At 60.7% G+C, this 21,844-nt stretch overlaps 1 protein-coding gene across 2 annotated transcripts; it reads right to left on the bottom strand.

Moving 5' to 3' along the window:
* On the bottom strand, nucleotides 1-21,103 carry CDC42BPG (CDC42 binding protein kinase gamma). Of its 2 annotated transcripts, XM_033203885.1 has the most exons (37): nucleotides 20,441-21,103; nucleotides 17,879-17,970; nucleotides 17,716-17,799; nucleotides 16,633-16,728; nucleotides 16,204-16,352; nucleotides 15,584-15,677; nucleotides 15,131-15,331; nucleotides 14,752-15,000; nucleotides 14,187-14,266; nucleotides 13,017-13,114; nucleotides 12,842-12,922; nucleotides 12,531-12,634; nucleotides 12,250-12,429; nucleotides 11,893-11,982; nucleotides 11,631-11,752; nucleotides 11,478-11,550; nucleotides 11,180-11,286; nucleotides 10,982-11,096; nucleotides 10,561-10,709; nucleotides 10,398-10,486; nucleotides 10,074-10,126; nucleotides 9,887-9,985; nucleotides 9,749-9,808; nucleotides 9,380-9,485; nucleotides 8,959-9,092; nucleotides 8,567-8,706; nucleotides 8,391-8,472; nucleotides 7,481-7,697; nucleotides 6,184-6,246; nucleotides 5,461-6,060; nucleotides 3,704-3,801; nucleotides 3,545-3,629; nucleotides 3,296-3,416; nucleotides 3,065-3,182; nucleotides 2,682-2,805; nucleotides 2,481-2,566; nucleotides 1-530 (listed from the first exon to the last, which is right to left on the bottom strand). In XM_033203885.1, the coding sequence occupies exons 1-37, from the start codon at nucleotides 20,598-20,600 to the stop codon at nucleotides 474-476; spliced, it is 4,656 nt and encodes a 1,551-aa protein (XP_033059776.1). In that variant the 5' UTR covers nucleotides 20,601-21,103; the 3' UTR covers nucleotides 1-473. The 2 variants fall into 2 exon arrangements, with proteins under 2 accessions (XP_033059776.1, XP_033059777.1); XM_033203886.1 differs by lacking the exon at nucleotides 5,461-6,060.
* Nucleotides 21,104-21,844: the final 741 nt, after the last annotated feature.

The raw sequence follows: 21,844 nt of genomic DNA, 5'->3' as shown, positions 1-21,844 counted from the left end.
TGGATCATAGTCTGTTTTTCTCACCCAGATGCTGAGCAGAGACCGGGACATGCCCCATCTTGGCCTCAGCTGGGAGTCAGACAGTCCACAGATAAGACCCCCAACCTGTTCCCAGAGACCCAGTCCCTCTCCGTCCCTCATCCCAACTCTTACAAGCCTCTGGGGGCTTGGCACTGGACACAAGAGCTTTGGCACAATCACCCCTGGACACCAGGACAAAAGGAGCCACTCTATTCCCAATGGCTTAGAAAGGCTGGGGCTGGGAACAGAGAGGTAAGGCAGGGAATCAGGACTGGGAGTCAGGACCCCCAAGTCCTGGGAAACCAGGCAAGCCTTCCAGTCATTGCCCAGCCCGGGCCCTCCCTGAGTCCGAATTTCCATGTCCCGGACCAGCCGGAGTATGGCATTCCTCAGGTTCTTCGCTCCCTCATGTCTTTCTGCCCTGGGATTGGGGTGGGCCCTAACAGAGGGCATCAAGGAGAGCTCTCCAATTCAGGGGATAGGGGGAGGCTTCGGGGCCGTTCTGAAACCTGCAGGAGAAAGAAAAGGAAGTCGGGGGGTAGGATCAGGGAGGACTCTTTCCTCACAGGGCCAGTGGCTCCTGGAGGCGCCCTTAGGACCCATCACCCACTGTATCAGGGCCCCTGGAGGAAGCCAGATGTGAGGTGGGGAGTGGAGGTGGTAAAAGGGTCACTGGAAGAACCTGGAGAACTCCTACTTAACCTTGAATGGACTCAAAGTCCATTTTTTTTTTTTTCTGAGACAGAGTTGTGCTCTGTCGCCTAGGCTGGAGTGCAGTAGTGGCATGATCTTGGCTCACTGCAACCTCTCCCTCCCAGGTTCAAGTGATTCTCCTGCCTCTGCCTCCCAAGTAGCTGGGATGACAGGCATGCAGGTATGCACCACCATGCCTGGCTAATTTTTCTTTTGTTTGCTTTTTTTTTGTTTTTGAGATGGAGTCTCACTCTGTCACCCAGGATGGAGTGCAGTGGCATGATCTCGGCTCACTGCAACCTCCGCCTCCCAGGTTCAAGCAATTCTCCTGCCTCAGCCCCCCAAGTAGCTGGGATTACAGGCATGCGCCACCAGGCCCAGCTAATTTCTGTATTTTTAGTAGAGACAGGGTTTCACCATGTTGGCCATGCTGGTCTCGAACTCTTGACCTCAAGTGATCCGCCCGCCTTGGCCTCCCAAAGTGTTGTGATTACAGTGGTGAGCCACTGTGCCCAGCCTCAATGTCCCGTTGTTCATTCACTCCATTCTTCCTTTAGTCGATACACATGCTTTACTCTGGGCAGAAGAATGAAGCCTGACCCCCACCACCAAGGAGCCCACAGTCAAGGGAGGAGAACAGGCCCCAGAAGAAACCCACGGCACAGCAGGAGCTGCAAGGATGGTGTGGAGGGAGCGGGGTGGCAAAGGTGGCACCAGCCACAGGGAGGCAATGACTACCTGACCAAGCGGCCAGGAAGGCTCCTTTGAAGATGGTCCTGGTGGGTCACCTGGAGGGCAGTCTGGTGTTGGTGAAGGTGAAGATAGGTGCAAGGCATTCAAAACAGAGGGGACTGCAGGGGCGAGAGCCTGCAGGCATGGAAGAACACGGCAAGTCCCAGGGCTCCGCGTGGCCTGGTGTGACAGGAGTGGGTGGACGTGTGTGCTAGAGACAGTCGGTAAATGTGTATGCTGGATGTGTGGCTGCAGGGGGAATGGGAACCTCCCCAGCTTCTCTTAGGTTTTCCCCTGTCCTCATTCAGAACGGATTGCTCCCTCCTCTGACCCCCCAACTCCCTGCTGTGGACTGGGCCTCTGTTAAGAATCCTAAGAGTGGCCGGGCGCAGTGGCTCACGCCACTAATCCCAACACTTTGGGAGGCCAAGGCAGGTGGATCACTTGAGGTCAGGAGTCTGGCCAACATGGTGAAACTCCATCTCTACTTCAAATACAAGAATTAGCTGGACATGGTGATGCATGCCTGTAATACCAGCTACTTGGGAGGCTGAGGTAGGAGAATTGCTCGAACCTGGGAGGTGGGGGTTGCAGTGACCAAGACTGTGCCACTGCACTCTAGCCTGGGTGAAAGAGTGAGAGTCCGTCTGAAAAAAAAAAAAAAGAATCCCAAGAGCTCCCTTTCTGTGGCACCTTCCCCATGCCAGGTGCTATGCTCAGCCCTTCGCAGGTATTATCAGCTCATCCAGGCCTCCCAGGAACCACGTCATTTTACAGGTGAGGTAAGATTAGGGAGGTTGGGCACTTTGCCCAGAGCAACACAGCTGGAACAGTCAGAGCCAAGATTCCCACCTAAGCTGGCCTGCCTCCAGGATCCTGCTGGTGCCCACTGGTGGGGTGAGACAGGTAAGAAAATCGAGGGCAGGGATGGGCTCAGCTTGTTCTCTAGCCTAGGTCCCTGAGCAAGGCCTAGCACAAAACAGAAATGTCTGACGTTTGAATAGGGGACGGACAAGCCTCCCGGACCCGCTCACCTGCATTAGGGAGGTTGCAGGGCTCAGCGATCCCTGGGGACAGGACACAGACTCGCTGGACAGGGATGTCCAAGGTTTCTTCTTCACTGCTCCAGCAGCAGATGAGGAGACAAAAATACCAAGATCAGATTTGAGGGATCCAAAGGGGGTGTAAACTTGGGGTGGGAGGTAGCACACTGGAGGCTGAGGGGCTGTCCTTACTGGGGTCTGTGTCTCCACCGAGGCCTTCGCTGCCCATGGAGGCTGGGCGCCGCAACGCCTCGGAGAAGCTGTGGGGCCGCTGTGGGCCGGAGCCGCGAGAAACTCGGCCCTTCTCTTCCAGAGCCTGTTGGTTGACAGTGCGGAGGAGCTGGGACCAGGAAGCACACAGAGGCCAAGAGGCCCAAAGCACAACAGACCAGGACAAATGAACGCCACCGGGCCCCCAGCCTGGATGTACTTAAGTCCCAGGTAGCAGAAGGGTAGGTCCCAGGCCTCAGGGGCCCAGGTAATTACAGAGGCCTGTGATTGGCTAGAGCTCACCAGAGGCCGGTGATTGGCTCAGCCTCACCAGAGTAGCTTGTGATTGGCTCCAGAGGACTAACCCGGGACGTGTCCCTGGCGCCGGGCCGCCCGTTGGCAGGGCCCACGTGTACCAGGTGGTTGAAGTTGGTAGGCGGTGAGATGAGCTTGGAGCGCACAAAGGGGTCCTTCAGCATCTCCCTGCGGGTGGAGAAGGCGTAGGGAGTTGGTGGCGAAGCTCCACCCTCCCTTCGCCCCGCCCACAAGTGGAGGAGGCCCCGCCCAGCCTCAACCCCCGCGTCGTGCACGCGCACCTGCGCTGCTGCTTCTGCTGCTCCTCCGACACGCGGAAAAAGAAGCGGCGCTTGCTCTTGGTGCGGAACAGCTGGCGCCGGCTGTTGTCGGTGAGGTCCGGGATGTCGAACTCGTCCTTCTCTGTGGGAGAAGCGGAGAACTGGTCTGTGCTCACACGTTCCTGGGGCCCAGTCAGCTGGTGTTCAGGGCCACACTGCCACACGTGCGCACTGGTGAACGCACACACTCGTACACGCGAACTCCCTCACCTGCCAGCTGGTTCCTGAGGTAGGTCAGGCGGACCTTCTCGGTGCCATAGAGGAACAGGGAACCCTCTGGATTGAGGGGCCGCACCTGAGGCAGCAGGCACAGAAGTCAGGCCACGCCCCCACCCCTGGTGCTGCCCCAGGGCTCTGGCGGACCCTCACCTTCTTGAGCGGCACGGTCTGCACCCATTCTGCCCTCCTCACGTCAAACACATCGATGGAGTTCTCGCTGAACACTGTCAGGTAGGGGGCCGCGTACCCTGCGGGCACGCCATGCACCTCTGAGCTGTTTCCCCCTCTGTTTCACAGGGAACACCTTGTCCCCTGCCACAGCACAGTAACTACCACACCCCACGCTAAGGTCCTTCCTCGGAAGACTCCCTGTCGCCCCGCCCAGCCTCCACATCAAATCAGAGATAACCCTGGACCACTCACCACATGCCTGGCTCAGTTCTAAACACCACATGCTTTTCCTCCCTTAATTTTCTAACAACTCCGAGCAGGTACTATTGTTATAACCCCCAATTTCCAGAGGAGGGAATGGAACCCCTGGAGTCATGTGATGGTCAAGGTCAGGTAACCCAGCTGGTCCTGAGAGCTGCGATTTGGCCCTGGGCAGCTTGGGTGGTATGCAGCACCCAACCCGCAGGCCCCACCCCAAAGAGCCATTGCTCACAAAGGACACTCTGCCCCTCTCTTCCCGCCCTTACCCATCATGCTAGTTACTTGTGCATGCACCAGACTGCCCCACCGCCTCATTCATTCATTCATTCGCTCACTATTCCACCCATTCCTCCAAACCCATCGCCCCTGGAGTGTGCCAGCCTGGGCTGGGTGCTTGATGTGGATGAGGAAACCAGACCCGGCCCATTCTGTGGGACCCCAGTGCACCAAGCCAGTCATGAAGTGGAGGTGACGAGAGCCACGACACAGGTCTGGATGGAGAGGCAGTCGGGCAAAGAGAAGGAAAGGACCAATGGTGGGGAGGCAGGGCGGGGAGCATGAAGGCAATGGTGACCACAGCAATCGCAGCGGCCATCTTTGGAGCGCCTACCAGCTCCAGGCCCTGAGCTGACACTGAGGCTGGACCTAGTTAAGAGTTTGCCAGGTACAGGCCAGGGTTGGTGGCTCACACCTGTAATCCCAGCACTTTGGGAGGCTGGGCAGGACTGCTTGAGTCCAGGAGTTTGAGACTCCCAGCCTGGGCAATATGGCGAAACCCCGCCTCTACGAAAAAATACAAAAATTAGGCCGGGCGCAGTGGCTCACGCCTGTAATCCCAGCACTTTGGGAGGCCAAGGCAGGCGGATCACGAGGTCAGGAGTTCGAGACCAGCCTCGCCAACATGGTGAAACCCTGTCTCCACTAAAAATACAAAAATTAGCTGGGTGTGGTGGCATGTGCCTGTAGTCCCAGCTACCAGGGAAGCTGAGGCAGGAGAATTGCCTGAACCTGGGAAGTGGAGACTGCAATGAGCCAAGATCACACCACTGCACTCCAGCATGGTGACAGAGTAAGACTCCTCTGTCTCAAACAAAACAAAAATTAGCCAGATGTGGTGGCACACACCTGTGCCCCCAGTTACTCGGGAGGTTGAGGTGGGAGGATCACTTGACCCCAGGAGGTGGAGGAGGCAGTGAGTTGAGATTGTGCCACTGTACTCCAGCCTGGTGACAGAGGGAGACCCTCTCTCAAAAGAAAAAAAAAAAAAGTTTGCTGGATACAAACGAAAGGAGAGCGGCCCAGGCAGGAGAGGACCATGAGCTCAGCATGGAAAAGGAAGGTCCCCTGCAAGCCACGGAGGCCAGGACAGGGTGTTGTTGGGCTGGAGGATGCAAACTGGCACGAAAGGCCTCCAATGCCAGGCTCATGAGTTGAGGCGGGACCTTGTCTGCACCCACACACTGAAGGTGCCTTACCCCAGCCCATGGGCGCTGCTGGCCACAACAGCTCGTGGCCACGAGACTTGCGGCCTGCGCCATCCACGTAGATGCCAGCAGTGGTGAAGAGTAGCAGGAACTCGCTGAGGCTAAGCTCCACGGCACCCAGTGCCTCACCCAGGCCCCCGCGGGATGGTGGCAGCTCCTCAGGCACCAAACCGGCCCCCAGCGCCAATGGCGCAGCCTCATTGAGCAGCGGGTAGAGGGCAAAGCCACCGGCAGCGCCCACACATAGCCGGTCGCCCAGCAGCTCCAGGCTCTGCACAGTGGCGGGTGCCTGCAGCTCACGGATACGGCGCTGCCAGGGCCCAGGGCCCGGGCCCAGCTGGTAGCAGAGCACCTGGCGCTTGACGGCTACACAGAGCACCGGGGTGCGGGCCTGCAGGATGCTTCCAGCTGCCAGTGCCTGGCAGCCTCGAGACTCGGGGATCTTGGCACCTGCTACCTCTATGTTCTCCAGCTCCGCCAGGGCAAAGAGACGCACACTGGGGCCGCGGCCACACAGCACAACCAGCAGGCCTGCGCTGGGGCTCAAGGCCAGCTGCTGCACGCGCCGGCACTCCCCCACCTGGAAGATGTCTGCAGGGTTGGCGAGGGGAGAGTGTCACTGGCAGGTGGTTGAAGAGTGACCCGTCCCCATCCTCCTCGGCCTGCTGGGGCTGCCCCTGCCCACGCCCACCCTAGCCCAGCCTTGATGGGTACCGTTGCTGTGCAGATGGATGACAAAGAGCCCCTCCTCGGTGCCAAGTGCAAGTCGATCCTGGTCTGGTAGAGGGAGGGAGAGGGTCAGAGGTCAGAAGCACACTCAATGACACAGAGAGTGTGCAGTCCACCTGCCTTGCTGTGCCTGTTTCTCTTGAGGAAATGGGGGTGGCAATAATCCTGCTATCCCTGCCTCACTGACCCTTCTCTCCCAGTCTGGACAGGCTCTTTCAGAGGGGTTGGGGTAAGGCCCATCATCTTGAGCTGTGCGATTTCAGGTAAGTCATGTCACCTCTCAGAGCCTTGGTTTCCTCTTATGTAAACTGGGGACAACGATGGTACTTTCTCAGAGTGGCTCTGAGGAAGCGAGGAAGCGGGGTGGGTTCAGCAGAGCCCCTTGCTCAAAAAATCCCTTCCCCTCTGGTTCCCGACTGCTCCAGGGACCCACACAACCTCTCCTGTGGCTCCCGCCCTGAGAGCGGGTGCTGGCTCAGGGCCTCAGCTGCCGGGAGACGCCGAGGAGCTCCGTTTCATGCCTCTTTCCCAGCCTCAGTTACAGAAGAGCCCTGCTGAGCCCCAGGTTCAAGGCTGAGCACAAGTGAAGCTCTTGGCAGCTCCACCCAGGAGATGTTATGAGGCTCTGGGTGTTCTACAGCAGTCCCCCAGTGCCCTAGCTTGTAGTGAGACAGCCAGGACTGAACCCTCATTTCTCTCTTTCTAAAGCCTTTGTTCCAGCTGGGCATGGTGGCCCATGCCTGTAATCCCAACACCTTGGGAGGCCAAGGCAGGTGGATCACCTGAGGTCAGGAGTTCGAGACCAGCCTGGCCAACATTGTGAAACCCCGTCTCTACTAAAAATACAAAAAGTAGCCAGGCAAGGGGTCACATGCCTGTAATCCCAGTTACTCTGGAGGCTGAGACAGGAGAATCGCTTGAATATGGGAGGCGGAGGTTGCAGTGAGCTGAGATTGCACTGCTGCACTCCAGCCTGGGCAACAGAGTGAAACTGTCTCAAAAAAAAAAAAAAAAAAAAAAGCCTTTGTTCCTTCCACTCCCTTGAGATTCTTTTGGAAAAAGCAGAAACTGAGGCACAGCGAAATGGAGTGGGGATAAGCCAGGCCCCCTACCTGGGGGCCCAGCCATGCACACAGGAGGCTGGAGCACATAGGTAGTGCAAGGCAGTCTGTGTCTCGTGGCTGCAGGGAATGGGCAGTGGCGGTGGCCCTTGGGACTGTTCCTAGACACCAGCACTCCTGCAGGCCTGGACTGCTCCCTCCAGTCCCCTCCACCAGCTCACCGAGGATGGCAGCACAGAGCGTGTGGGGCAGCAGCGGCAGCCCATTGTCATAGGCCTCCTTGAGTGTGTACACGGGCCGGGGTCTTGGCCGTGCGTCCAGCAGCAGCCGCTGCAGCTCACCCAGCACCTGCAGCCAGCGCTCCCGCTCCCCCTCGCTCTCCGCCAGCAGCAGCACAGTGCACGTGGTGGGCGGCACTGCCAGCTGGGAGGTTGTCACCTGTGGGCAAGGACCCAAGCTGAAGGGCTGTGGGCCAGAGCCATCTGTCCTCCCTCCCTTCCCACCTCCAGCAGCCGCTGTGCCCTGGGGGCCTAGCGTGCACTGTCAGCAGCAGGGAGTAGGCCGGACAGGCATACAGACAACTCCAGAGCCCTGCGACCAGCGCCATAATGGGGTAAGGACAGGCCTAGTGGGAACGGAGGGCCCCAAACTCGGGCCAGGAGGTGAAGGATGACTTCCCAGGGGACCAGACATTTCTGCTGGAGCCTGAGGGACGAGTAACTAACCAGCAGTAGTCAAGTTTAGGAGCTGAGCGCCAGTGCAGGGCCGGCAATTCCGTGCAAAGACAGACGTGAAGGACCGAGAATGTGGTACACACAGGCACGGGGCACCCTCAGAACTGGAGAGAGCAAGGTGTGGCCAGAGCAGAGAGAGGTGCCAGGGAGAGGGCTGGGGAGGCCTGCAGGGCCAGATCCTTGGGGCCTCAAGGGCTAGGTCAGGAGCACCCCGCAGACGATGGGAAGCCACAGTGGATCCGAAATGAGGTAAGACCCGGCCAGGTGCTCTCGTGGAAAGCATGTTGTGGTTGTGGGCTGGCCCAAGAGGGCAGTATGGAGTGGGCGGACAGTGGCCAGAGTGGGAACAGCATGGGGAGGTGGATGGTGGCTGCTCCATCTCATCCCAGGCACTCACCCTAAAGATGCGTGGCAAGTCCCTGGATTGGGCATGGATGACATCAGAGGCCAGAACGGGAGTAGCCGAGAACTGGGGGTCCCTGGGAGGTTCACAGAACAGGTCAGAGGTCTCCCTGTCCCTGACTGCCCACCTCACCACTAGTCCCTTACCCCATGCCACTGCCTAGCACCCACCTCAGATCCAGGACCTGCAGGAGGGCCCCACTGGGCGGGCTGAGCCTCGGGTCAGGGGCGTCAAACAGCAGCAGGCGTGAGTCACTCAGGGCAGCAAACACCCGCTGCCAGCCCCGCCGGACGCCTGAGGGCCGCGGCACCTGGCGGAAAGGCAAGCATAGGAGGGCTGCAGGGCCCTCAGCCCCCCATGCCCGTCTTCCCTCCCTCAGCCCCCCATGCCCGTCTTCCCTCCCTCAGCCCCCCATGCCCGTCTTCCCCTCCCTCAGCCCCCCATGCCCGTCTTCCCCTCCCTCAGCCCCCCATGCCCGTCTTCCCCTCCCTCAGCCCCCCATGCCCGTCTTCCCTCCCTCAGCCCCCCATGCCCGTCTTCCCCTCCCTCGGCCCCCACTCACCGACAGGAAGCCCTCATAGGCAGTGCCTGTGCCCGTTTCGGGGTGTACTCCCAGGGCTGTGCGGAGGAGGTCAGGGGGCACGGGGCAGGGTGGGGCCTGTGGGGCACAGGTTGTGTGACAAAAGTAGCCGCAGGCTGTGGGGAAAGTGGAGAAGGTGGATGAGGTGAGGCTGGGAGGGGACAGCCCCAAACCAGGACGGGGGCATGTCCAGAGCCAGCTTCCCTGAAGCCACAGTGGCACCTGAACTGTCCCTAATTCCTCATCGAGTGAGAAAAGGAACAGAGCTAAGCAGTAGAAAATTTGACCAGCAGGTGCCAGTGACCCTGGGATGGGAGAAACAGCCTGGGTGTGCCAGGGTCACACACCTAGGACCGTGGCTGGAGCATAGTGGGTGGGTGTGCGGTGGGGTGGGGACTCTCACCATCACAACCCAGGCCCTGGCGGCCCAGGCCCAGCATCAGCGAGGTACAGCGGAGACACTTTGTCGGGGATGGGAAGCTCCGGGGGCGCAGTGTGTGTGAGCCGGGCTGGGGAGGGGGACAGCCATTACCCAAGGCCTTCCAGGACCCCATGCCCCATCCCTGAGGGGTCAGGCGAGACAAAGGGCTGAGCCACGTGGCAGTGACCTCCGAGTTCCAGCCAATCTATGGCAGCAGGCAAGCTCATTGCTACCACCTCCACCCCAATTGTGCCTGCTGGCTACAATGCACATGGAGTGTCCCCTCAGGGCCCATTCAGCCTGGCAGAACTGCTTGGTGCCCCCACTCCGCTTGCCCCTCTGGGCACTGACCTTAGCAGGAAGACCTTCTGTAGAGGCTGTGTTGGCAGCGGGCGCTCTGGGGAACACAGCCTGCAGGAGGGCGGGGGAGCAAGTGAGATGGGCAGGGGCGAGGCCCAGCCCCCCTACTAGGGACCCACCTGTCCTCACCCCCATGCGCAAGCTGCGTCGGCCCTCTGGCCTCAGCTCTGGCTCCCCTCCATGCCTTGTGGCCTCTCCTGAGATGCCAGGGTCCTTGACAGAATCCTTCTGGGGATGGGAGAGAGAGGAGCAAAGTCAAGGTCCCTGTGCCTCTCCCAGGACTCCTCCCCAACAAGCCCCTCAGCCTGGTCCTTACCTCTGAGCTCCGGAAGGACAGGAAGGGAATCAGGGAGTTTGAGGGCTTGGTGTCTGCAAAGAGAGGGTAGGTCACTGGCCTGAGGAACTAAGGGCCAGGAGGGGCCTCAGTTCCCACCTCAGTAAAATGGGAAATGACCACAGGCGTGGGGCGGGGCTGGCGCAGGCACTCAAGAAGTGCTGGTCACAGATGATGGAGTAAGTGGCAGAGTCCAGGAACAGACTCCTGTCTCCACCACCCTGCCAGGCCATCGTGGAGCCCCCTTGGCAAGTGGGAGGCCATGGGGGAGCCTGGCTCCGGGGCAAGCAGTCAGCAGCCACTCACCCCCTGGCCCTCGGGCCCGCAGCTCCTCCCGCAGCATGGCGAGCTCCTGCTGCAGGGCCTGGCTCTGCTTCTCGGCCTCCTGCAGACGGCTGGGGAGAACAGCAAGGGCTCGCCACCAGCCTCTGCGCGGGCCCTGGCCCCCAGCGCCTGCCCCTAGCCTCACCGCTCAGCCTGCAGCTGGGCCTCCTGCACCTGCGTCAGCCGCTCCTGCAGGCCCTGCTTGGCACGGATCTCAGCCTCCAGCGCTGACTGCAGCTCCAGCCTAGCCGAGGCCTCCATCTTCTGCAGTCGCCGCGCCTTCCACTGGTGGTCCTGGTGGCCATGGAGCACCCGTATAAGATGGTTTCTAGGCCTGGCTGCCTCAGGGACCCCCTCCTACCAGAGCATCCTGCTACCCATGCCACCTGGCCAGGCTCAAAGCTCCAGTTCAGCCACTGACCCACTGTGAGGTCAGGGAAGCCACTATTTCTCGTGAGCTCAGTGTCCCCACCTCCAGTAGTGACCCTTAGTAGCAAGGATCCTGAGGCTCACGGAAGGTCAGTGACTTGCCCAAGCCAGCCCCCAAGGGCATCTCTGGGGCTCACCAGTGGCCGGGCAGGGAGCGTCTGGGTGCCCACGTTCCTCAACGACTCCAGCTCCTCTGCCATCTTGGTGGCCAGGGCCTGCAGGTAGCCTCTTGAGACTTTCTCATCGTTCACCCTGATTGGGAAGGGGCTCAGGGTCATGGGCTGGGCCCTCAGTCTCGCCTGCGTTCCCCACCCCGACCCACCCCCGGCACCCACCAGCTGAGGATGTCGGCGAGCTGGGCCTCCCAGTTGCTCTCCGTCTCCCGTCGCTCACCCTCCAGCCGCTGCTTGCTCTCCTGCTCCTGGGCCAGCTCTGCTTCCAGCTGGGGCCGGCCAGAGGAAAGGTCAGCCCCAGGCCCCAGCAGTCCTGAGAATGCTGTCTCCCTATCGGTACCGGAGCACCCCAAGCCCCATCCATGTCCACCCTGCTCACTGGCTACAGCTTGCCCACCTGCCCACTGGCTCCCCATTGCCTTGTCCATCTGTCGTGCCCTCCGTCCGTCCCCCTGCTCACCCGCTCCTGCTCCCGGCTCAGCCTCCGGTTTTCCTCCTGCAGCTGGCACAGAGCCTCCTCCTTACCACTCGGCCTGGGGAGGAGAAGGCCAAGGCCATGACTCCCTGCCCAGGCCGGGTCCGGCCCTTCCCTGCCCTCAGCTGCCTGGCTCACCTGTGGCTGTGGGCCTGCTCCAGCTGCTCTCGCAGGGCGGCCACCTCCTTCCTCAGTTGGGCCTCCTGAGGCCCACCCTCGGGGGGTCCCATCCCGTTGGTCTCAGAGGCTGTGTGGATGGTCTTGGGGACATGGAGGGGGTCAGGGCAGAGACCCAAGATGCCATGGCCCACCCGCCCAGGACACAGGCCTGGCCCTGAGGCTCTGAGTGGGGTCAGGCTGGTGGGGAAGCGCCTCTTGCCAAGGGAGAGGACTTGACTACCTTGGCCCGGGAAGACTCCTCAAGGCGTTGCTCCCACTGTCCCTGCAGCTGCATCACCTGCCGGCTCAGGGAGGACACCTGGGCCTCCAGCTGTGAGGGGTGCAGAGGCAGGCCAGTGCCAACTCTGCCCTTGGCAGGCCCTCTGCCCACCTTGCCACGAACTCCAGACTCTGCCAGCCACAGTGGACGTGAGGAGGCATGGACTCCTAGATTGCCCCATCCCAGCCACTGTCCCCTGGGTCCAGCCTCTGCCAGCTACAACTGGGGGGCAGCATCTCCCACCAAACTCCCCATGCTCCCTCCAGCCACACTGGGGGCAGGGCCCAGATGCTGTCCCTTCCCACCCTGGTCACCCACCTCCCTCTGGGCAGCCCGGGCTTCCTCCAGCTGGGAGCTCAGGGCCTGGGTCTGGATAGCTGTGGCCGCCTCTCTCTCCTGGGCCTCCTGCAGCCTCTGAAGCAGCTCCTCCTGCTGCCCATGGGCCCTGCAGAGCTCCTGCTCCTGAGCCTGCAGCCCTGCCCGACCCTCGACCAGCTCCTGAGGAGACAGGGGAGGGAGCGGGGAAGGACAAGGTCCAGAGTCAGGCATGAACCATCCACGGAGCCCAGGGCCACTCACCCACCTCACCCAACCCTCACCTGGTGAAGCCGGTCAAGCTCCTGCCGCAGGTCACTGTCCTGACCTGGGCTACCAGGTGTGGGCCCATCCAGCTGGGACAAGGAGGCCTTGTCCCTCAGCATCTCTGCCGGGAAGAGTCACTGAGACCTCAAGTGCTGACGGCCCTGGCCTCTCAGCCCGGGAGCAAGTCTCCTTGGCTTGTTTTCCATACACAGGCTCAGAGAGTACAAAATGCTCCCCCAGGATCATACAACGTGTCCAGGGCAGGGGCAGGGGCAGGATCTGAGCCCAGGTGGGACTCAGCCCTAGTCGGGGTGGGTGGAAGGGATACCTGACAGCCTCTCCTGTAGAGTCTGCACTTCCTTCCGTAGCTGCTCCAGCTCCCGATGGTCAGTGGGGGCATGCAGGGCCTCTGGAGGGGACGTGGTACCCACAGGTGAGTCCACTCGCGCAGTAGCAGCCCCTAGGGCCAGCACACCCAGGCCCAGCCCAGCCGCTCCCTGTACCTTGGTGCTTCCTGCTCAGCTCCACCTTCTCCTGCTCCAGACACCGCAGCTTCCGCTCCAGAGCAGCCCGGGCCTCAGAGCTGCTCTCAGGACTGTGACTGGGGGGGACAGGGGCCGTGCATGTCGGTAGAAACCTCACCCCACAAAGTCTCCTTCATCCTCCCGGATCGAATCACTCATTCATTGTCAAACAGCCAGAATAGACCCTGCCCTCGGGAGACCCCAGGCTGGTTCCATGGGTGGCAGCCCAGGGCGGCGGCTTCAGGGCATAGGCTCCTAGTCCCCAGGCCCAGGTTTAAGCCCTTGTCCTGGCCCTTACAAGCTGTGTCACTTCGAACCCAATGTATTTTAGCCTCAGTTTCCCCAGGGGAAGATGGTGGTGACAAGGCCTCTCCCAAGGGCTGTCGAGGATAGGATGTGGTGACGGTGGCCCGGCTGGCCCTGAGGAGTGGGGGTTGGACCCATTTCCTTCCACCTCAGAGCACACTGCACCAAGACCTCACTGAGGTCTCAGGCCAGCCCCTCGAATGGGCGTAGGTGGAGATCATCCCATCCATTTTTTCTTTTTTTTTTTTTTTGGGACAGCGTCGCTCTGTCACCCAGGCTGGAGTGCAATGGCGCGATCTCAGCTCACTGCAACCTCCGCCTCCCAGGTTCAAGTGATTCTCCCTGCTTCAGTCTCCTAAGTAACTGGGATTACAGGCGCCTGCCGTCACACCCAGCTAATTTTTGTATTTTTAGTAGAGACGGGGTTTCACTATGTTGGCCAGTCTGGTCTCAAACTCCTGACCTCAGATGATCCACCTGCCTCGGCCTCCCCAAGTGCTGAGATTACAGCCACCGTGCCTGGTCCCTCCCACCCATTTTACAGAGCCACAAATGAGGCCTGGGAGCAGTAGTGGCCTTTGAACCCTACACCTCTGGCTCTAGGTGCAGCGTACCCTCGCCCTTCGTGGAAGGCACCATAAGAGCCATGTGCAGTCACGGGGCCCAGCGGGACCTGTGTGTGGCTTCACCAGGACCCTGAGGATGAGGGCTAGAGCACCTGCCATGTGCAGGCACTGGGGAGCCCTTCTGCCCTCCTTCCCAGGGCCCCAGTGGGCTACGTGCCCAGTGTGCTAGGTCAGGCAACCCTGAGCCTCCCACCAGGTGTGTGAGGACTAGCCTCACCTGCCCGAGGTGTAGGTGAAGCCCACAAATGGCAAGTGGTGGCCGGAGAAGGCCCCGTGGGAGGGCGGTGGCAGGGTCCCCTGCAGAGAGAGAGGGAAGGAGAGTCAGAGTCCACAGGCCGAGGCCCAAGGCCCCAGGAGCCCCCTAGGACCAGGTGCAACCTCCTCCTGCTCAGGTGGGAACTCGGTGGGATAACACGGCCCAACCCAAACAGACCCCCAGCTCCCGTAAGTCTCCTAGGAGCTGCTGGGAGTTTTCTTCCTTATATGGATTCTAATTAATAGGATGATGCCTGTGGTCAGACGGCCTTCCCTTGACACAGCCCACCTCAGTGCAGGCGAGCATGGGGATCCTGTGGGAGATGCTGCCCCACCCCAGTTTGGCTGGAAAAGGCTGGGCCAGGGGACGGCGGCTGGAATGGGTCAGTCTGGGAGTCCATAAATCATAAGCCCTGGTGTCTGAAAGCCTCATCCCCAGCTCACCCCAGGGGACTTCAGAGGGAGGGTTCCCCCAGTAAGCAAGAGGCTAGGGCAGCTCCCCTCCTGCAGTAGCCTTTGCCACTCACTGGATGGTTGAGGGTGTCGTCATCCACGTCAAAGTTGGAGGTGTCCATGGGCCCCCGCAGCTCAGGAATATAGGGGGCCATGCTGCTCGCCAGCCGCTCCCAGTCCACGCCTTCGAAGAAAGGATGGTTCCGGAAGTCGTCCAGCCCACCACGGCCCAGCCGCTCTTCCTGGTGACACAGCAACTGGCGGATCAGGTCTCGGGCGCTGACTGGCACGTCAGGCATGTCCGGGGGGAACTGCAGGTGGTCCTGTGGGTCAGGGGAGGGGGCAGGCTGGGTCAAGTGTCCAGGAACCCAGCCTCACCTGCAGGCATTTCCAACCACACAGACTCGGGGGTCCCACTGCCCCCTCTGGAAGCCCAGAGCCTGGTGTCCAGACCTCATGGTTCATGATCTTGCCGTAGGTTTCCACCAAGGACTCAGCATAGAAGGGCGTCTCCCCAAAGAGCAGTTCATAGGCGCAGACTCCAAGTGACCACCAGTCACACTGTGGGCCATAGTGGCCCTTGCCCTCCTCCATGGCCTGCAGGATCTCAGGAGAGATATAGTCCGGCGTCCCTACTGCCACTGATGAATCCACCTGTGGGTGGTGGTGGTGGTGAAGCCACGAGGACAGCTTCGGGCTTGGCTGGGGGGCTGGAGCTGCTAGCCCCTTGCGATGGCCCTGTCACCCCTAGGCTGCCAGGCTGAACTGCTGCCCACCTGGGGCCTGGGCCTCACCCACCTTCCCTGGGGAGCCTGATGCCTCTGCACTAGGCCTGGGGCCTCCCATTTTCCTGAGAGCTTGGCCTGCCTGGTATCCCCTGCTCCCATTCTGGAGCAGGGTCCTTACCATGCCATTGGTGTTGAGACGCAGGCAGGAGCCGAAGTCAGCCAGGCGAATGTGCCCGTTCACATCCAGCAGGACATTGTCTGGCTTGACGTCCCTGGGGGATGGCAGGCAGGGAGAGTGAAGGGCTTGACCTGTGTGTAAGTGGCCATTTAGGTACATGCCCAGGTGCACACGCACAGTGTGTGCCAGCACCAGCTCACACACATTCCTGTGTGTAGGTGCTCATGTGATGAGCAACGTGTGTGTGTGTAGATGATCCCACAGGCCAGGAGGAGGAAGACGGCTAGACTGTAGAAAGGCTGTGTGGGGACAACCCTTGGAGGTGGCAGAGTGTGCTGTGGGGGATGCAGGAGTCAGACTTCCCCAGTGCAGACCACAGCTTGGCCGCCCATGAGCCGAGTCACCTTGAGACGGGTGTTTCCCTGTGCTAAGCTCTGACCCCCTCAACTGTAGGCCGGGGACAGTAGCAGCCCCTGCCACAGAGGGCTCTTTGATTCCAAGGAAGCACTCGGATGAGGCACAGAGCAAAGCGCCTGGCACGTGGTGAGTGCTCAGCCAACATCAGCTGTCCCCAGCACAGCTGGCAGGGGTTGGGCAGGGCAGTGGGGTTGGGGCCCCACCTGTGGATATAACCCAGCTGATGCAGTGAGTGGATGGCCAGCACCATCTCAGCCAGGTAGAACTGGGCCAGCTCAGGCGGGAGACGGTCCTCAAACCGGCTCAGCAGCGTCAGGAGGTCCCCGCCGGCATAGTAGTCCATCACAAGGTACTGGAGGTGGGGGAAAAGAATCAAACCTGGGGGAAGGGTGTACCCAGCCACTTCACTGCTGTCCCACAGGGCTCTGGGAAGGCAGGGCTGCATCTCCCAGCAGCTCTGGGCTGGCCAGTTCCCAGCCAGGGCTCAGGCAGGAGGCACCAAGCACAGGAGATGGTGGGAAGTGGGAGTCTCTTGGTCCCAAGAGGGGTCTTTGGGCCCAGTGCCCCTGGCCCCAAGGGCCCTCTCCTGTGTCCCTAGGATGCTCCCCTCTAGCCCTGCCAAGTATCCTCACCAGGTACTCCTCGTCTTGGAAGGCATAGTGCAGAGTGGTCACCCAACGGCTGTCCCCTTTCACGAGCACATCCCGCTCCTCCCGGAAACATGCTGTCTGCAGCAGGTTTGGGGAAGTAAGGGGTGGGGTGGGATCAGAACCCAGGATGCCCCCCTTCCCAGCTCAGGGGATGGAGAAAGACTCTGTGAGTCTGGGAGCTTGGATGGAGGTCATAGCTCTACTGTCCCCTGTCTGGCTGCGACTGAGCCCAAGCCCACGCTCTATGGCTCTGGGCCTCAGCATGACCATATGGAAAATGAGAATGACTCTGGTTGCTTTCAAAAGGGTTTATTAGGCCTGTAATCCTAGCACTTTGGGAGGCCAAGGCAGGCAGATCACTTGAGATCAAGAGTTGGAGACCAGCCTGGCCAACATGGTGAAAAACCATCTCTACTAAAAATACAAAAAACTTAGCTGGGTGTCGTGGCACACGTCTGTAATCCCTGCTACTTGGGAGGCTGAGACATGAGAATCCCTTGAACCCAGTAGGTGGAGGTTGCAGTGAGCCGAGATCACGCCACTGCATTCTAGCCTGGGTGACAGAGTGAGACTCTGTCTTAAAAAAAAGTTTATTGTAGGCTGGGCATGGTGGTTCATGCCTGTAATCCCAACACTTTGGAAGGCCAAGGCAGAAGGATCACCTGAGGTCAGCAGTTCGAGACCAGCCTGTCCAACATAGCAAAACCTCATCTCTACTAAAAATACAAAAATTAGCCAGGTGTGGTGGCAGGTGCCTGTAGTCCCAGCTACTCGGGAGGCTGAGGCAGGAGAATTCCTTTAAATGGGAGGCTGAGGTTGCAGTGAGCCACCGCACTCCAGACTAGTGGACACAGCGAGACTCCGTCTCAAGAAAAAAAAAAATTAAAAATTAAATAAAGGATTTATTGTGAGAAAGATAACAAATCAGTGGCTGCTGAGGGTAGCACCCTTTGCCCAGTCTGCAGCCTTGCCCGCCCCCCGCCATGCCCCACAGGCCCTGGCAGCATATGCCTCTCCCACACCCATTTGTAGGGTGCCCAAGGGCCCCCCAGACTCCACACTGACCTCAGCCCTCTTCAGCATCTCCCACTTGTGCAGCATTTTCATGGCAAAAATCTGCCCAGTGTCCCTCTGCCTCACCACGGCGACCTAGGCCACAGGGAGGACCGGGGTGAGCCCAGCCCGGTGTGAACACCTCCTCCCCACCTACCCCGAGGCCTTTGCTCACCTCCCCAAAGGCTCCTCGGCCGATCACCTTCAAGATCTCAAAGTCATCTCTCTGCAGACGCAGTTCTTTCACCTTTGATACGAAGGGGCTGGCTAAGGGGACATAGGGCAGGATTCAGAGTGCATGCAGGGAGGGCTCCATTCCCCATCTCACCTTGGGCAAGCCAGGAGCTGCCACTCCTGTGAGCCCAGGCAGGGATGACCTCCCCAGGGACAGCCTCAGGCCAAGAGGTTGGCAGGAGATGGTGCTCCTTTGGCCACGATCAGGAAGTGCGGAAGGTCAGAGGCCGGGCTCAGCTGACTGCCTGGTTCCTGGACCTCCCTGGACCCCTGGCCCCAGACTCTAGGCAGACTCCATCCCAGGGGCTGATGGGACTTGTAGTCCTGTCCAGTCTGCGGTCTGACTCTGCTTGGCCAGGTCACCTTGGGGACCATGGGGACACCATTCCTACCCCGGCTCGCAGTTCTTGGCCCCCTCACAGATTCAGGCCAGGGCCTGTCTTGGGAAACTGGACGGGTGACATTCCTCATCCCGAGAGAGGCTTCTCTCCCATTCAGGAGCTGTGGGCCTGGGTCCGGGGACCCTGTAGGCACAGAGGTACCTGGCTGGGGGTGAGGCCTGCAGCCCCTAGGGCAGGGAGGACAGGCTCTATGCTTCCCACATGGGGCCCCTCAGTCTGGAGGCATGGATGCCAGTCTGCCAAGGTGCCCACGAGATTCACAAATAGGACCAAGATGCCCTTCCCTGGTGCCAGCACTAGCCCCTGAAGGCGTGAGTGCTCAGGATGCCTCCAGGCCTGATTGGCATTCTCACTCCAAGTCCTGCCTCCCTGTCTGGACGAGGCTTTTGTCTGGTCAAGAACGTTCTCTTTCCTCACATCCCAGATACCTCCAGGAGGGGCAACTCCAGTCACTCTCAGACCCTTTCCAGACTCGGATGAGCCACAGGTTTTGGGAAGGAATTGGGTCTTAGGGAGGCAGGAGTGATCAGTCAGGATGGAGGGCAGCTGTAGTCTGGCGCCCTGCCTCAGTTTCCCCCTGCCAGGAGGTAAACTCCCTGCCAGCTGGGCGGGTCTGTGGGTGGGACAGAGAGCTGCTCCACAGGTTTATCAGGCAGAAGCCCGCAGCGGGGGCGGGGTGGAAACCTCATTACAGAAATGCATTGTCTCTTTCCCAGGTCTGTGTGTGGAGCTGGGGAGGAGCAGCCCCGGGCCTCCCTGTGGGAGTTGAAGCCAGCACCATAGGGACCCACCCGCCAGACAAGGGCCAAAGCCCAGGCCCACAGGCAGGAGGATCCAGGCCCCTGGACAGGCCGCCTAATCCTCTGGCCTCCCACAGGGCAAGGGGGCTCTGGGCAGGAGCAGGGACAAGTAGAGACAAGCAGGAGAGGAATGAGTCACGGCCCTTTGAGTTACCTCGGGAGATTGTCAACAGACGGCCCCCATGCCGGGGTCCCAGGCAGAGGTGCTGGAGGCAGTCAGGGAGCAGCACACATGTGTGTGCAAACACACACACGTGTGTGGGTGTCATGGGGGGTGACAACAACACAGGCAGACACTCATGGCATGAAGGCATCCCAGGGAGACAGGCACAGAGGCAGGGGCCTTCTGACTGCCTTGCTCTGGATGGGGCTAGGGGACAACTCCCTGGCACATCTGGGTGGCAGCATCCCCTTTTCCCCAGGCCTTGTGCCTGCCCAGAGCTCAGGAGCGCCAGGAACGCTAGTTGCCCACTGGGCAAACACCTGCCTCACCCCGCCCTGGCCAGGCCCCATGCCTTTTCCCCATGGCCCGGCAGGGTGTGACCAGCGAACCCTCCAGCTGGCGCCAGTGCCCACAGTGGGTTCAGGGTCACCCCGGGCCAGCCACTCCCAATGACTCAGATGAGTGTACCAGGAAAGGTACAGACCCATCTCCAGCCAGGCCCCCCTCCCGGGCCCTGGGGCCACAGCCCCCAGGGAGCTTGGCCAGCAGCCTGAGTCCAGGCTGCAGTGGTCTTGTACGCAGGGAGCTGGGGGTGTGTGTGTTGGTTGGGGGGAAGGTCTGCAAGTGTGCGATACCTACATACAGATCTGTGTGTTCTGCAGTGCCAGTGCGGTCGGGGTGGTCTGCAGCGCTCTCTGGGTCTCTCCGTGAGCTGTGTGTCTCAATGCATCCGAGAGGAATGAGAAACAGACAGCTAGTGTGTCAGTGGGTGACATGCATGAGGGTCTGTATGTGTCCTGCGTCAGGTGTGGCCTGTGAGCAAGGAATTCTGTACGAGACTCTAGGCGGTGTACTGGGTACATGCGTCTGCGGTCAACACCTGGGCACAAGTTCGTGTGTGCGTGCATGTGTCGGGGTCTCTGAGAGGGAAGGAGCGTGTGTGAGAACTGGAGTGACGGTGAGGCGTACAGGCGAGTGTGCGGGCCGCGGGGGTCCGGTGGTACGCGTCAGGGCCACTGCAGGGAGTCTGCGAGGGAAGCCCGTGGGGGTGCGTGTCCCTGCGGGAGAGTCTGCGGGTGCGGGGGTCTCGGCGCGATATCCCTAGGCCCGCCCCCGCTGCGTGCCGCCCCGCCACTCACCCCAGCTTAGGAACTGAGCCACGCTGCGCTCCCGCCGTAGGGGGCCGCTGCTGAGCTCGTGGTGCAGCGCCAGCAGCAGATCTAGAAGGCCGTCGAGCCCCGGGCCGCCGCCGGCCTCGCCGCGCGCCAGCCGCTCCAGCGCGCGCAGCCGCGCCTCCATGGCTGCGGCCGGAGCCTCGCTCCTCGGCTAGAGTCGGGCCGCCCGCATGCCCACCCGTCGGGCCGTCCGTCCGCCAACCGTCTGAGGCTCTGTCCGCGCGTCCTCTCCCCGACTCTCCCGCCCTCCCCGCTGTCACCTTCCTCCGCCGCCGCCAGCGCGCCCTCACCTGGGCGCCGCGCCCCGCCCCCGGACGGACTGGCAGGTGCGCGCCGGCCAATGGGAGCCGCGGCTGGAGGTGAAGGTAGGGGCGGAGGCGCGCTGGGGCTGGCCCAACTCCCGGCCAGGAAGTGCGGGGGCGGGCCGCGGAGGGCAACTGACTTCTGCGAGGGGCGCGGTTGGAGTTCCGCGGGGTCGGAAAGACCTCCCAGGTACCCGCGCGGCCCCAAACCCAGCCCTACCTGGGCCCTCGCTGGGCCCTGACCCAGGAGGCGCGGAGCACTGCAACTTCTCTCGCCCCCTGGGCCGCAGCCGCCTTGCCCTTGGCTGAGGGAGAGGGTCTAGGGACGCCCGCGGCCCCGGAGCCGGATGGGAATTGTAGTTCGCGCTCTCCAGGGTTTGCCCGCGCTTGGCACCCATCGCCCACTCCCCCCCCCAAAAAAATTTCTGAGTTTTACTTTGATTGTATCATTAGAGTTGACGTGGGAGACAGGAAGGTGGGGTAGGGATGGGCACGCCCATTTGGCAGATGGACACACTGAGGCTTGGGAAGTAGGAAGAGGAATTGAGGGACTGAGGACAAGGTGGCTCCCAAGTTAAACCCTGGGGTGGAGGTGCAGCTGGGCTGGTACCAATACCACAAGCGTTTTACGCTTCAGTTGGAGCAGAGCCTGAGGTCCGACCTGGAACGTGAAGGGCAAGGAGAGGTCTGAGATGGGCTGGAGGAAGTTGGGGAGGGGAGGGGCTGGCTCTGTCCAGTGGTATTTCTTATTTCTGTCCAGCTGTGTCCAGCTGGGATGGACCAGGCGCCATGAGGAGAGATCAAAGGTAGGACATATCAGTGGCTTCAGACAACACTTTCTTTTTTTTTTTTTTTTTTTTTGAGACAGTGTCTGTTACCAGGCTGGAGTGCAGTGGCGCAATCATAACTCACTGCAGCCTTGACCTCTTAGGCTCCTGCCTCAGCCTCCTGAGTAACTGGGATTACAGGCATATGCCGCCACACCCAGCTAATTTTTTATTTTACTTTTTGGAGACACGGGTTATTGTTATGTTGACCAGGCTGGTCTCGAACTCTTGGGCTCAAG

Source organism: Trachypithecus francoisi, unplaced genomic scaffold, assembly GCF_009764315.1.
Source record: "Trachypithecus francoisi isolate TF-2019V2 unplaced genomic scaffold, Tfra_2.0 Lachesis_group8, whole genome shotgun sequence".
In the NCBI taxonomy this organism is placed as follows: Eukaryota; Metazoa; Chordata; class Mammalia; order Primates; family Cercopithecidae; genus Trachypithecus; species Trachypithecus francoisi.
The sequence above is the reverse complement of the archived record's forward strand: the minus strand, read 5'-3'. Positions and strand labels throughout refer to the sequence as shown.